Source organism: Camelus dromedarius, chromosome 26, assembly GCF_036321535.1.
Source record: "Camelus dromedarius isolate mCamDro1 chromosome 26, mCamDro1.pat, whole genome shotgun sequence".
Lineage (NCBI taxonomy): Eukaryota > Metazoa > Chordata > Mammalia > Artiodactyla > Camelidae > Camelus > Camelus dromedarius.
The window spans coordinates 13,861,525-13,876,474 of NC_087461.1; the positions used below are offsets into that span (position 1 = coordinate 13,861,525).

General features: G+C 35.9%; 1 protein-coding gene across 1 annotated transcript in view; it reads right to left on the minus strand.

The window, feature by feature from the left end:
• Positions 1 to 14,950, minus strand: part of MYO3A (myosin IIIA) — a 191,732-nt gene that overhangs the window by 164,255 nt on the left and 12,527 nt on the right. The window contains exons 3-4 of the mRNA XM_031444637.2: positions 12,742 to 12,876; positions 426 to 530 (exon numbers count right to left, since the gene is read on the minus strand). Of these exons, the coding sequence (XP_031300497.2) occupies positions 426 to 530; positions 12,742 to 12,876 (240 nt within the window). The remainder of the gene's footprint in view (positions 1 to 425; positions 531 to 12,741; positions 12,877 to 14,950) is intronic.

Here is a 14,950-nt window from a genome sequence, read left to right on the forward strand (position 1 = left end):
TGAGTGTTTATTTCAGTTGACAATAAAAATCCAAAAAAACCAGAGCATACTCCTTAGCCCTTAGCAAATCTTTTATTTCAAATGTGCTGATCTCAAAAGAAGAAAACATTCTATATAGCTATTTGAAATAATGCCAAATGAAAATCCAACTATTAGTAAAATAAAACCACATTATCAACCTTTGTCATAATCAACCTCAGAAATATACCAGGAGATCAAAACTCAGGGTTCTGTTGACACAAGGAGGGTAGATTTCTAATGGAAAAAAGGAATTCATTATGCTAACACTTCAGATTTTTGTATCTTACTCTTGCATCAATAAATACTAATGTAGTGATATTTTTATAAAAATAGGATCCACATTTTTTTAAAGTTTAACTAGAACTGCCTCATAATTAATGCTTGAACAATTTAAACTGCCTTACCAATAGTGCTTCACGTAAGATATAGGCGATCATGGGCTCACTCATCCTTTTGCCCTTCTTCAGAAATCCTTTCACAAGATCTGTCACTGATCCTCCATTGCACAGCTGTAACGGAGTATTTCAAGATAGGTATGAAACGGATGTGACATTTTAAGTACTTGCTATCAAAGGTTTCCTCAAAACATTTAAAAAAATTCTTTCAATTTTTTGTTTCAAATGATTATTCCCATCATCCTTATGGTTTCATAAATGAAATGAACACATACACTTGTACTAGTGTACAATTAATTATTGGAGTATGGTTTTCACATGCATTAATTTTTAGAAGAGAATTTGGAGAAGTACTGCCCTTGATTTTGAAATTCAAAGATGGGAATTTTGATTCTATAAATTCATCCCCAATTTTAGGATCTAGGGCTTAAAAGCATTCTTGATTTCTGATAGTTTAATAGTGTAATAGAGTCTATGACCTCAATCCATGGCTATATACTGTTTCATATGTGCATTAATTAAAAAATACACCTTCTTTCTGGTAAAATTTCAGAGTACACTGAATTAAGGATTACAAATAATATTTTAGACAGATGACTGGATAATGAAGATGTGATACACACACACACACACACACACACACACACACATTGGAATACTACTCAGCCATAAAAAGGATACATTAATGCCATTTGCAGCAACATGGGTGGACATGGAGATTGTCATATTAAGTGAAGAAAGCCAGAAAGAGAAAGAAAAATACTATATGATATGACTTATATGTGAAATCTTAAAAAAAAGAAAAGGGCACAAATTAACTTATTTATAAAACAGAGACAGACTCACAGACACAGAAGACAAACTTATGATTACCAGTGGGGAAAGGGTATGGGGGGAGGATAAATTGGGAATTCAGTATTTGTAGATACTAACTACTATTCATATAATAAACAACAAGGTCCTACTGTATTGCACAGGGAACTATATTCAATACCTTGCAATGGCCTATAATAAAAAGAACATGAAAAAAAAATATATGTATTATAAATGAATGTATTATGCTGTACACCAGAAATCAACACATTGTAACTCGACAATACTTTAATTTTTTTAAAAAAAAGAGAACAAAACAAAGCAAAGCAAAACCAAATAGTGTGTTAGAAAACTGTTTTAAATGTCATGCCTCCTCCTCACCGCTCTCCAAAGAGAAGAGGAATCTAAAAGGAAAATTGGGAGGGAGGCACACGGTAGGGGAATTTTTCACATCCAGGTTTCTCCAAAGTTAGGTAACAGAAAGTCCCACCGAAAACTTTCAAAGGAGCTGTGTATTTGCAGAACAGAAACACTGACACGAGCAGTGGAACGTGAGACGGGAGACAACCAGGCAAATGGTCCCAACAAAACTTGGCCCCATGAGCACTCGACCCCCAACTTCTGATCCTTTAGCCTTTGCTGTCAGGCCCACCTCTCCTCCTAGGGCTCTGGTCCATGGTCCCCTCACCCTTACCCTGACCTACTGGGGCTCCTCTGCCACCTCAGGGCCTGGGAACTAAGAGCCAGCCATCATTTCCCTGCCTTTACTGACAGAGGGAGGCAGAGAAAGAAGGTGAGAGGAAGTGTGTCCTAGCATCCTGGCCTGAAATACTCAAGGCATTTTCTCTCCAACTTTTTTCTAACACAGTCAGTGGATTTTACTGGATGCCTGAACACCTGGGATCCATCATGGGCTGGACAATGACAGCTGTGTTGGGCACGTACTTTGTGCGAGCACATTTCTAATCCATTTACACACATTACCTGTCTATCTCACCACTCTGTGAAGCAGGTATTATTATCATTTCCGTATTAAAGATTGGGAAAGGGAGGTGCAAATGATAAGGTAACCTGGAAAAGACTACACAGGGGTGACAGAGCTGAGACCTGAAATCAGGCATTCTGACCCTAGTGCCCAGCCTTCCATTTAACCATGACATCTCGTGATCCCTCGACAGGCTGTCTGGGGGAGCTGGTGGATCTAACCACCATGTATGATATCGTTTTTATAAGTGTGCTTAACATCTAAACACAAACTCACAAATGAGCATTTAGATGCAACCCCATGTACAACTGGAGTCTGTCTACGTAGAAAGACGATGTTCATCTTCTACAGGAGTAGGTGCAGCCCTAGTGTTCCAAACCTGGCGTTTCCTTCTGCAGGAGAGGGAACACCTTTTAACTGGATAAGCGGTGCTGCTGTCCTGGCAGCAGACTACAGGGTCCCACTGCTCCATGGTGGCCCAGCACTAATGGTTCACAAAATAATTCAAAATTGACTGAAAAGAAATTCAGAGTCCTTTAAATTGCAAAGCATTTATTTAAAAAAACCAAGTCTTAGGACCAGCTTTAACATTTCCAAACCTCATTGTAGGGAGACTAAATGTCTGTTCCTAGATCTCCGAAGGGTGGCCTCTCTTTGGCGGCATCTACTGAGGTTGACTATTACGTTAGTACAAGAGTAAACAGTTCAGTGGTAGAGTGTGCTTAACATGCACGAGGTCTTGGGTCCAACCCCCAGTATCTCCATTAAAAAAAAAAAGAGTAGACATCTGTGATCTTACAAAGAGAATAAAGGAGCCATAAAGAATATGCAGGAAATAAAACTAAAATTGAAAAAAAAAAAAAAGAACTAATGTGATCATAGACTTTTCACTAAGCAGTTCAAATATCACTTTCTGGTATCAGTATTTCTGTGACATAGTTATTTTCCCCAACTAGTAAAGTTGAGAATACAGGATTCTTTGTGATACACATTTCAGTTTTTTTTTTTTTAAAGTACACTGAAGTATAATTTACATACAATAAAATTCACCCAATTTAGCACACAATTCTGAGTATTGACTAAACTATCAGTCATGTTAACACAACTACAGTCAAGATACAGAACAAGTCCGTCACACAAAAACCTACCTTCATGGCTCTTCGTACTGAAACCCCTCCCCCAACCCCTGGCAACCCCTAATCTCTTTTCTGTCCCTATGGTTTTGTCTTTGCAGGACTGCCATGGGGACCGAGTCACAGGGCGTGTCGCCCATTTAGTCTGGCTTCTTTGATTTAGCACAATGAATCTGAGATTCACCCATGTTGCTGCACATTCCTTCTCTCATCCTGTTTTAATGTTGTTAATTCCTTTTTAATGCTGAGTATCCCACTAAATTGACAAACCGCTGTTAGTTTATCCATTCATTAACTGAAGGACCACGGCTGTTTCCAGTTTGGGGCAATTATGAGTAAAACCGCTGTAAACATTCACATCGAGGCTTTTCCATGAATATAGTTTTTATTTCGCTTTGGTAAATACATAAGAGAGGGAACTGTTGGGTCCTATAGATCACATGTTTGACCTTCTAGGCATTTGCCATTCTGCATTCCCACTAGCAGAGAATGACAATTCCAGTTGCTCCACATCCTCACCAGCACTTGATATTGTGACTTTTAAAAAAGCCATTCTATTCTAAATGCTTAGTATCTCATGTGACTTTAATTTGAATTTGTCAGATGACTAATAATGCTGACCATCTTTTCATATATATATTTGCTGTCCATTTACTTTCTTTGGTGAAATGTCCAAATTTTTGGTTCATTTTTTAATTTTTTTTTTATCATTATTGTTGAGTTTTGAGAGTTCTTTATATATTTTTGGATACAAGTGCTTTATTAGGTGTTTGGTAAATATTTTGTCTCATTCTGTGGCTTGCCCTTTTATTTTAAGTATCTTTTGAAAAGCAGGAGTTCTAACTTTATCATTTAAAAAATTTTATGGAATTTTTTTATGTGTCATATCAAGCAAATGTTTGCCTAATCCAAGGTCACAAAATTTTTCTCCTATAATTTCTTCAGGAAGATTTATAGTTTCAGGTTTTACATATAGTTAGGTCTATAATTCATTTTGAGTTAATTTTTGTACATGTGTAAGACTATACTTTAAGAAGTAGCCAAAGGTATGATGACAATGTCTCATCAAATACAGAATACCAATAAAGAGACAGAAATAAAAAAAAATGAAAATTCTAAAGTTGAAAAGTATACAAATGTAAATGAAAAATTCACTAGAGGGACTCAACAGTAGATCTGAATTGACAGAAGAAAGAGTCCACATTACAAAACATAAAAAGAGAGAAGAAAGAATGAAGACAAAAGAACAGTCTCAGAGAAATCTATCAATATACATGTAATGGGAATACCAGAAGAGAGGAGAGAGAATAAGGAGAAGAAAAAAGTATTTGAAAAAAAATAGCTGAAACTTCCCAAATTTGATTTAAAAAATATTAATTTTCACACCCAAGAAGCTCACAGTAGGATTAACAAAAGAGATCCACAGCCAGTTACATAAAATGGAAATATTAAAAGCCTAAGATAAAAAGAAAATCTTGAAAGTAGCAGGAGAAAAATTAACTGTCATGTAAAAAAGATACTCAAAAAGATTAACTGCTGACTTCTCATCAAAAAGAATGGAGAGCAGAAGAAAGAAGAATGACATGGTAAAGGTGCTAAAGAAAAAAAAAAAAAACTGTCCCCCAAGAATCTTATTTCCAGCAAAACTATCTTTCAAAAATGAAGGAGAAATAAAGACATTCACAAGTAAACACAACCTAGAGAATTTATTGCTAGCAGATCCACCTTCCAGGAAATATTAAAGCGAGTTCTTCAAGGATGAAAGATAGTGATCTGACTCCACATAAGAAAACAAAGAGCACCAATAAAGGTAGTTATTGGATTATAAAGACAGTATAATGCATATTTCTTTTTCTTATCCGATTTTAAAAGCAACTGTATAAAACAATATGTACATAATTGTATTGTTGGGCCTATAGTATACAGAAATACAATATATTTAACATAACAGCACAAAAGAAGTGGGTTGGAACAAAGCTATATTGAAGTAATGGCACCAGATGGTAACCAAAATTCACAGGAAGAAAGGAAGAGAACCAGAAATGTTAAATAAGAAAGTTAATATAACAAACTCTGTAATTACATACTTGCTCTCCTTTCTTCTCTGAGATTCTTTAAAACACATAAAATTATATACAGTAATAATTTGAAAAGCATACTATTTATTTACATAATATGCACAAAAACAAGAGCATAAAAAGGAGGAAGACAGAGGTGAGTTACACGGGAATAACACTTCTATATCTCTCTGGAATTAAGTTAGTATAAATATTTGACAGAATGCACCAGCAAAGCCACTGGGCCTGGCATTTTCTTTGTAAAAGGGTTTTAATTAAATTTCTTTTATTAATTCAAAGCTACTTATTCTATTTCTTCTTATGTCAGTTTTACAGTTTGTGTCTTTCAAGGAAGACACATTAGTTGCTAAATTTACTAATATAAAGTTGTTCATAATGTTTCATTACTATCATGTGAATGTCTGTAGATTCAATAGTGATTTTCCCTATTTGATCCCTAACATTAGTAATCTATATTTTCTCATTTTTTTCTGGGTCTGTCTAGAGAGATTTATCAAGTTAACTACTGACTTTTTCAAAGAACCAACTTTTGCTTCCATTTTCTCTTTTGTTTTTGTTCATTTTCTATTTAATTGATTTCTGTTGTTATATTTATTTTTTCCTTTTTTCAAGTTACATTGGGATTAATTTGCTTCAATTTTGTTAGCATCTTAAGGCAAAAATCTTACATGATTGATATTGAACTTTTTTTCTCTTGTAATATAGACATGGACAGGAAGTAAAACTGTCCTTCTAAGCACTGCCTAATTGCACCCCACTATTGTGATATGCTATGTTTCCATTATCATTCCATTCAAAATCTCTTCTCATTCTCCTCTCTGACCTAAGGGTGGTTTTTGAAATGTGTGTGGTCCAATTTCCAAATATTTGGGAGTTTTCTTAATATCTTAATTTTATTGAAATTTAATTTAATTTTATTATAATCAGACAACATACTTCTTATGATTTCAATCCTTTTAAATATGTTGAGATTTGTTTTCTAGTACATAATATTCAAGTCTTCTCTATTCTCATTGAATTTCTATGTGTTTTTTAAACTACTGAGGACAGGATGTTGAAATTCCATTTAATACTGTGGATATATCTATGCCTATTTTTTCTCCAGTTATATCAGTTTTTGCTTCATGTATTTTAAATCTTTGTTATCATGCACACAGAAATTTAGGAGTGTTTTATTCTTTTGATGAATTGACCCTTTTGTTGTTATGAAATGTCCTGTCACTGATTATACTGCTTGCCTGGAAGTTACTCTGTCTGATATTAATATAGCCACTACAGTTTTTTTAAGATTAATGTATGCAGGATATTTTCCATCTTTTTACTCTTAACTCATCTATACATCTTTGTCTTTATATTTAAAGCAGATTTGTAGTTGGTCTTCCTCTTCATCCAGTCTAACAATTTCTGCCTTTTAATTGACCATTAAGAGTTTAGACCATTTCCATAGACTTAGGGTCTACCATCTTGCTATTTGTTTTCTTTTTGTCCTATCTGTTCTTTGTTCTTTTCTTATTTTCCTACTTTCTTTTGGTTTGACTATTTGCAGTGTTCCACAGGCTTATTAACTATATTTTTATTTTATTTTTAGTGGTTGCTTTAGAGTTTACAACATGCATCTTTAACTTAACACAATATACCTTAAAACAACATTATACTACTTCATATATAATGTAAGACCCTTAAAACTGTGTTTTAATTTCCATTTTTCCTCTCCTGTCCCTCCGCTATTGCTGGCACGCATTTTAGTTCTGCTTGTTATGATTCTATAATATATAGTTATAATTGTGATTTCAGACAGTGATTTTTCTTTTAAAGATACTAAAAAATATAAAATGCAAAGTTAACGTATTACTGACATACACTATGACTGACTCATTCAAGCATGCAGTTTGATGTATTTTGATAACCGTATACGATCTTGTAACCCCTAAATCAAGATACAAAGGCATATCCCTCACCCGAAAACGTTTCAAAATTCTTGGGAAAATACCATCAAACATTGGTAACGTCAGCAACAAGAAATCTATGATAAAAAAGAAAAAAACTTAGGAGAAATATTTTAATGTATATGGTCAACATATATTGATTCATCAAATGGCAAATCATCTCATATTTTTCCTCCGAGTTAATACTGTAAGGTTGCACTCCTATTCAGAGAGCAGATGCTTTTGCAAGCACTGAAGTAGTATTAAGGAAAAAACACCTACAAGTATCATATATAAATTATTTAGTATTTTCTGGGTTAGAAGAGTGCAAAGAAGTACATTTACACTGCTTTTCCATCTTGCTCTTTAAACAAAAAATAAAATGAGATGACTCTAGGTAATTGTCTGTCTTGTTCTGCTGCAAGTACACCAAATAACAGCCCTTTATACAAGAGCTGGGAATGGCTGTTCCAGCCCCTAAGAACATGAAAGGAATCACCCTGTCCAGTCTGCTGCTCCACTGCAATTGTGCACAGCTACAGAAAGGAAAAAAATGACTCTGTGCTATTAGAGCAGCTCAGAGCCCAGCTTTCTACTCCTCCCTGCTTCCCCGGACTGCCCCCCTCTGCCGCCATGTACAAGCCTGCAGGGGCTTCTTGTCCCCTTCCGAGTACGAATTATCTCCAGGGCAGAAACATGGAAGGGTTAATAGCTGAACAAACAGAAACCACTAGGTCATTCTAACTCATTTTCCTTCTGTCATCTTATAGTTTTCCTTTCCTCATGATGGACCGTATCTTACTTACTAGATATAAGTATAAAAACAGAATAACCAATAATGTATGACATATGAAAGTCATATTTAAGTTCATGAAAACCACTTCTGTTACCAGAAATGTGAATTTGAGGGGCTTTATGACTATTTACTGAAGTTTTGTGCTTCCAAACACCACCTGTGATTTCCAGTCTTTGAACTCTTGAAAAGGATATAATTTCAAATAGAAAAATTGCTGTAATTGGAAAGCAATGAGAGAAAGCAGTGTCACTATTAAGAATGAACAAATCAGGACTAATTCAGATAAACAACAGAATGCAGTCTGTACTCCCACCATGAAAGGAGCAATTATAGCTAAGACTGGATTATGAGGGACAGCATCTTTTAACAGAAAGATGTCCTTCCTTCCTTCCTAACTCTGAGTTTTGGTTCCAGTATGGCTGAGGACACACTAGACAAACAGACTCTGGGACAAAAGACTGGATTCCTTACTTATATACTTAAGGTGTTGCTGTTCATCCAAACAAAAAGGGGGAAATTACAGTTAAATCTCAGTTTTGCCCTCTGTGCTCATCAGTAGCAAATGCCTGACTCCAGGCTGATTTAACTCAGTTTTGGCTGTTTTTCAGCCTCCTGGTTTAGTGATAAGCACATGCAGAAACCTAACCAACTGCTACCTCCTGAGGTCCCCCTCCGTCCTGCTCCGGACCTGCAACAGTAGATACTAGGAGTTAAAGGAAACACAAAGCAAAAGAGGTTTTACATTTTACAAAGAACATAAGTCAAGAAACGTGATAGCAATTAGCAGAAATTAATCTAAGCATGGTATTTCAAAATGAAACATAAATAAAACAACAAAAACAACAAAACATTAGTTCTCCCTTTATGCTGACATCATCAGGAAACCGTAAAGTATTGACAACAAAAATCCCCCTAGGTGATTTGTTAAAAAAAAAAAAAAAAAAAAAGACAGTTCCCACAGCAGAAAACTTTCTACCCCTTTTCTTCCTAGGTAGCTTCGTTACAAGTATGCAATTGGAGTTTCATAGGGCTAGCAGCTAGGACTCTTCTGTATGTTCTGAAAATGAACATAAAGAGAATTTAGAAGGAAATAATTCCTAAACAGAGCCCTGTATATCATTCATGCTCAAAAATTTACAGTGTAACAACAACAACAACAATAAATACAGGAAGGAGAAAAACTGTATCAAAATGGAAGAAATAATTCAAAAATTGTAATTAAATAATAGAGAATAAAGAATAACCCAGGGAAAATCTGGGTAAGTATTCTCTTCTTAGAATTTCAATTTTAGATTGAACTATAAATAAAATGACTTTTTCATGATGAAGACTCTCTGGGCAGGAGTTTGTCTAAGCGGGTACAGCCCCTGCCCCACCCCACAAGCCAGGGTGTCACTGGTGGCTCAGCCCCTCCAGGACACACCTTCTTTATGCAGCTTCACAGGAGAAGTCTAGCATTGAGTCTAGCATTGTTAGCATGACTCTCTGGGTAACACCGCGGCCCCTCTTCGGCCATGCTTTTGGTATCCTCATGCAAAATAATCTATTTGGGTTTTATTATGATAAGAGGTATAATTAGCAGTCATTTTGTAGAATAAAGTATTGATGCCACAAGCCAATTTTCTGAAAGTGCCTCTAAAGCAGCACCTGCACCATTCATGTTTATAAATCAGGTAATTGTACATCTAGCCACTTATGTGTATATGTAATTAGCCTATTTACATATGCAAATCAATTGTCTTATACACAGATTGCCAACTTCTTATTTTATGTTTTTTCCCCGCTTTGTAAGTTCAGATAGATCAGATGTCTGAAACACTATTTTAATAAACTACCATTTATTCTTTTTTCTCAAGCCTTTCAGGGATATTTCCAATGCCTCCATCTGATAATAAACTATAAGGACAAAGTTCAAAGAAGCTGTTAAGTCTGTGCTGATTCATTATATCAGGAAGCCACTTTGCTTGTACTGGATGTTCCAAAACCATTTTAATCAATCTTTTCAGCTCTTGCCAAAGAACATTTAACTATGATCAGGAGTCTCCAGTTCTTACCTAATTCCAAGTGATAACACTGAGAAATGACAATATAATTAGAACAGGAGTTGGTTAGGCATAAAAGACAATGATTGATCTCATTCAGTATTTTTAAATTCTGGACAAAGATTTATACCTTGTGTTCTTGCCCATTTAGGCCTACATTAGGCAGAACACCTGAATCTTCAAATGCTAATTTGCCAATGATTCTACACGGAAAAAAATTACAGATAAGCTTATCAAAAATAGTCTAAAGGATATAAAGATACAAAATTTTATTCAAGACTACATTAAGGGTTTGCACAGCATTACATCTCAAATACACACAAACATGAAGTGAAAAAAAATTAAACTGCTACAAAATAATATAATACACAGCTTCAGATTCTGAAAAGGTTCTTGAGAAATCTATTTCATAATTTTGAAAGGCTCTATAGTTCAATTAAAAATGGCAGATTAAAAACATAAGTTCATTTCCTCTCACCCATGAACCGCCATTAAAATGCTAATAAAGGAATAAAACAGTATAAAACCACAAGAGAAAAGAGAACAAAAAGGGAAAGAAATGGAGAGAATATCTCAACAAAGTTTTTTGACATGGAACACAGGTGACCGAACGGTAGCTGATTTAGCAAAGCAGAGGAAGCCACACACTAAGGTGCTATTTTGAGGTCACCTGAGCAGATTAATCCAGACAGGGTGAGGTAACAGTGACAGCGGAGGGGGTGGGGGAGGGGCAGAAAACAAGGGATCCTTTGGAGGTCTCTAATCAAAAGACTTGACACCCTCTTACCCCACATACAAAGCATCAACATCCAGGAGCCTGCCTGAGCACTACACACACACACACACACACACACACACACAGACCAGCACACAGGACTGGAAGTTTTGTTCCCCAGAGAAACCATACTGAAGGGACTCAAGATCTGGTGACATCAGGGCACTGGGTAATGAGAGGAAGGCACATAACTACATGATGTGCAAAACAGAGAAGTAAACCTGGAAAGTGGAGGCCAAGGGACCATCTGGGAAGCAGTGGATTCCACCCAGGTGAGCAGTGGAGAGATATCAGAGGTCAGATACCCGGCAGACCTCCATAATGAAGCAGGAGGACACAGGGTTCCAGAGCCGCAATTAATAATCATGCCAAGATTCTGAACACAGGTTAGGAAATGGAAGAGCAGGCAAGCTCAGCCATCTACTTCCAGGTACAGCAATCAGCACAGCAACAGCCCAGGAGAAGGGGCTCCACGTGCCTGGATCTACATTAGTACTGCTCTGTATTATAAGCCCTTTAGTTCTACTCGCTTTTTATTAATCAAGTGAATGTATATTTCTTTAAGATAAAAATGATTCAGTCTATCTGAAATTATATGAACTGGAAAAAAGGATAATTTCATAAGCAAAACTATCAATCATTTTAAACATACAAAAAAGATGAAGGAAATATGTTCAGTGTTAAGAGTGTTCCTTTTTATAGTTTCAAGTATTTCCTACAGGGATGACTTATTTGTAGAATCATTTAAACACTGTAAGAGAAAAAAATATAAAGTATAAAGACAATATAATTTATAAATGATTACTGTGCAGGAAAACCAATGGAGCTGCAGGAAAACCAATAGCACATTGCAAAAAAGAAATGGAACAGTCAAACGCTAATAAAATAATGTGAATGCAATCAATAGATATTGCTAAGGGGGGATCAAATAAACGTTTTACTAGCTTTGAGTTTAATAAAAGCAACTTTCAAACATTTTTATAAATTTTATTTTATTTTATTGGAATTAATGATTAGTTCATTAGGGTAAAAATATTCAGTGAACATTAGAAAAACCACAGTCTTCTAGGACTGGCAGTTACCCTAGGGGGCACTTTCTAGGACTTCTGCATTGAAAGAATTGTCCCAACCTACTCTCCAAACTTGGAAAAGAAGACTTTACAGTTTCCCTTTGGTAGCTTATTCGGTATTCACCATTTCTAGTAAGGTTTTTTTTCCCCCATAAATGTACATACAGTTGACCCTCTGTATCCGCAATCACAGCTGTTTTGAGTCTGACCACGCGGAACCCGCAGATACAGAGGACCAACTATACCTGGTTCTGGAGTTTATGTCATTAGTACTCAATGAAGCCAGAAAAAGAAATTCGCAGCTCACCATTTTTGTCTAATGAAGCCTCAGCTACATACATTTTCTCTTATATCACAGCACCCAGTGCCGAGCATCAGTCACGTGTTAGTTGAACAAAACACGGATGAATAAATAAAAATGACAATGAAGTCCCTTTTAAGCTTGTTCTTCTGCCAGAAAAATAACCCTACTTTCTTTTGTCTTTGATTGCAGAAATGTTTTATTTTAATCTTCAGTCCATTTTCTTTCATTTCCTGATGTATCTCAAGATGGCAAGGCCAGAACTCGGCACAACATTCTGCCGAGGATGTGACCAGTCAGGAACATACTGGAAGCACCACTTTAAGGGGTCAGTGTCACATAAACATGAAGTCCTTCCAAGACCACCTTGCAAATTTCCACCTCTAAAATAATGCTGAAACACATACCTCAAGGACCAACCACAGCTTATCTCCATTTACTTTATCCTTCTTAAAGTACATGCCATAGAATCGCACCACATTAGGGTGGTCAGAAAGTGCTTTTAAGATGTTGTACTCTGCTTCAATCTCTTCATCGATATCCTAGTTTCAAAAAGTCATAAGAAGAGAACTGTGAGAAAAACAGGAGTAAAGTCAAAGAAGCATATTAAAGACTATCAAATACAGAATTTTATTTTGTCAAAGCAAGGTCAGGATAGTTTTTACTGGGGTCAGTACCATGTGTTGAAGTTTATTATTAGACTGTTTAATGGGAGAAACTGTGATGTTCCTGCTAATCAAATATATCTGTAGTTAATTTCATTGAAAAGGAATAAATAAAAGGCTATTTCTGTGTGCAATTAAATAAAAAATTAAATTTAAAAAAACAACTCATTGAGTCATAAATAAGAAAAAACCTTCTAAGATTTTACGGTAACATTTAATGTCTAACATTTAATTCCAGAATCACAGAGCTGGAAACAATTCTAGACCAGAGCTCTAACTTGAGAGGAAGAAACTAAAGCTCAGGGAAGTCACAGAGGTGGTTAGTGTAAGATTCAGGACTAGCCTAATGCCTACTACCTTCTAGTCCTGCTCATTTCATCCCTCTCTTGGAGAGAAAACTACTAGTTCAAAATCCATAACAGTAAGATGCTTTTAATCAAAAAGTCACTCTTTAAAATGCTTGGATGCACTGAAATTTATTTTATGAAGATTATAATCTTCTGGTTATAAATCTTTTTTATTTGACTTGTGGCATGATGAATGAAGAGTAAATAAGTAATTCTTAGAAAAATATACATGTTCCATGACAAGAATAAAAGCAGCAGCAGAACACACTTTATACCATTGTTATGAAATCAGTATGTCTCATTAAAGCAATAGAACAAAAGCATGATTTATAAGGTTAGAAGGATATCAAACATGAATAAATTATGAAAGAATAACAGCTACATGTATTCACCAACCATTTGTTCTCACCCATAAAGGAGAGGGATGGGAGAGAGACACTTACTATGGGCCCAGACACGGATCAGGCTGGAGCCTTTCTTTTGCCACCATGAACCCCAACCCATAATAGCAGAGGCCAAAGGACAGACCCATAGTTGCAAAGCCCAAAATTACTTTGGTACAGCTTAATCTGTGTCTCTCTTCACTCGGTTTAAATGGTAAGAACTTTCCAACAGGGGCTATGAAGACATTCAGCATTAGTTAAACCTGGGCTTTAGTGCTTCTCAATTTTCCCCCTTCAGTGTATCTAATTCATGGCTTGGAAAGAAACCGTCACTCTCTCCCTCCTCTGCTCAAAGTAATATGAAACAATGTAGTTATAATGGGTTTACCAGAAATTAACCGTCAAAGAAGGAAGAGAAACCCCCAAATGAGCAGAGTCCCAGAGACCTTTTGCAGGGTCCCACAGTTTGTTAGTGTAAGAGCTATGACAAGGACTAGGACTCAGACGCCCTTCCCACACACATCACATCATTTCCAGCATGTCACACTCTCATCACATGGGCAAGAGATGAGTAACAGGAGAAGCTGCTCTCAATAGAGGTTTGGGTATTATGGGATCACTGAGCTTATTCTGATCCCCGCATGCCATGGGAGAGCTACGTCCCAGAAGCTGAAGATGCTCCCAAAGTCTAGTTCTCACTCCCAGAAAGAGGAACCTCCTTCACCACATCATGCTCTTTTGTTTTAAATTGAAGAGCAGTCAGTTACAATGTGTTGATTTCTGGTGTACAGAACAATGTCCCAGTCATGCATATACTTGTATTCATATTCTTTTTCATTAAAAGTTATTGCAAGATATTGAACATAGTTCCCTGTGCTATACAGCAGAAACTTTTAAATCTATTTTTACATATAGTGGCTAACATTTGTAAATCTCAAACTCCCAAATTTATCCCTTCCCACCCTCTTCCTCCATTAAACATACAATTGTTTACTATGTCTGCAAGTCTGTTTCTGTTTTGTGGATGAGTTCATAGCATCCTTTTTTCTTTCCTTTTTTTTAGATTCCACATATGAGTGATATTATATGGCATTTTTCTTTCTCTTTCTGACTTACTTCACTTAGAAAGAAAGATGAGGTGTGTTATCACCATGGCTATTCCAAAAAAACCAAAGAAATATCCCACTGGGGGCACTGCTGGAAAAGAGGCCATAAGGGCTG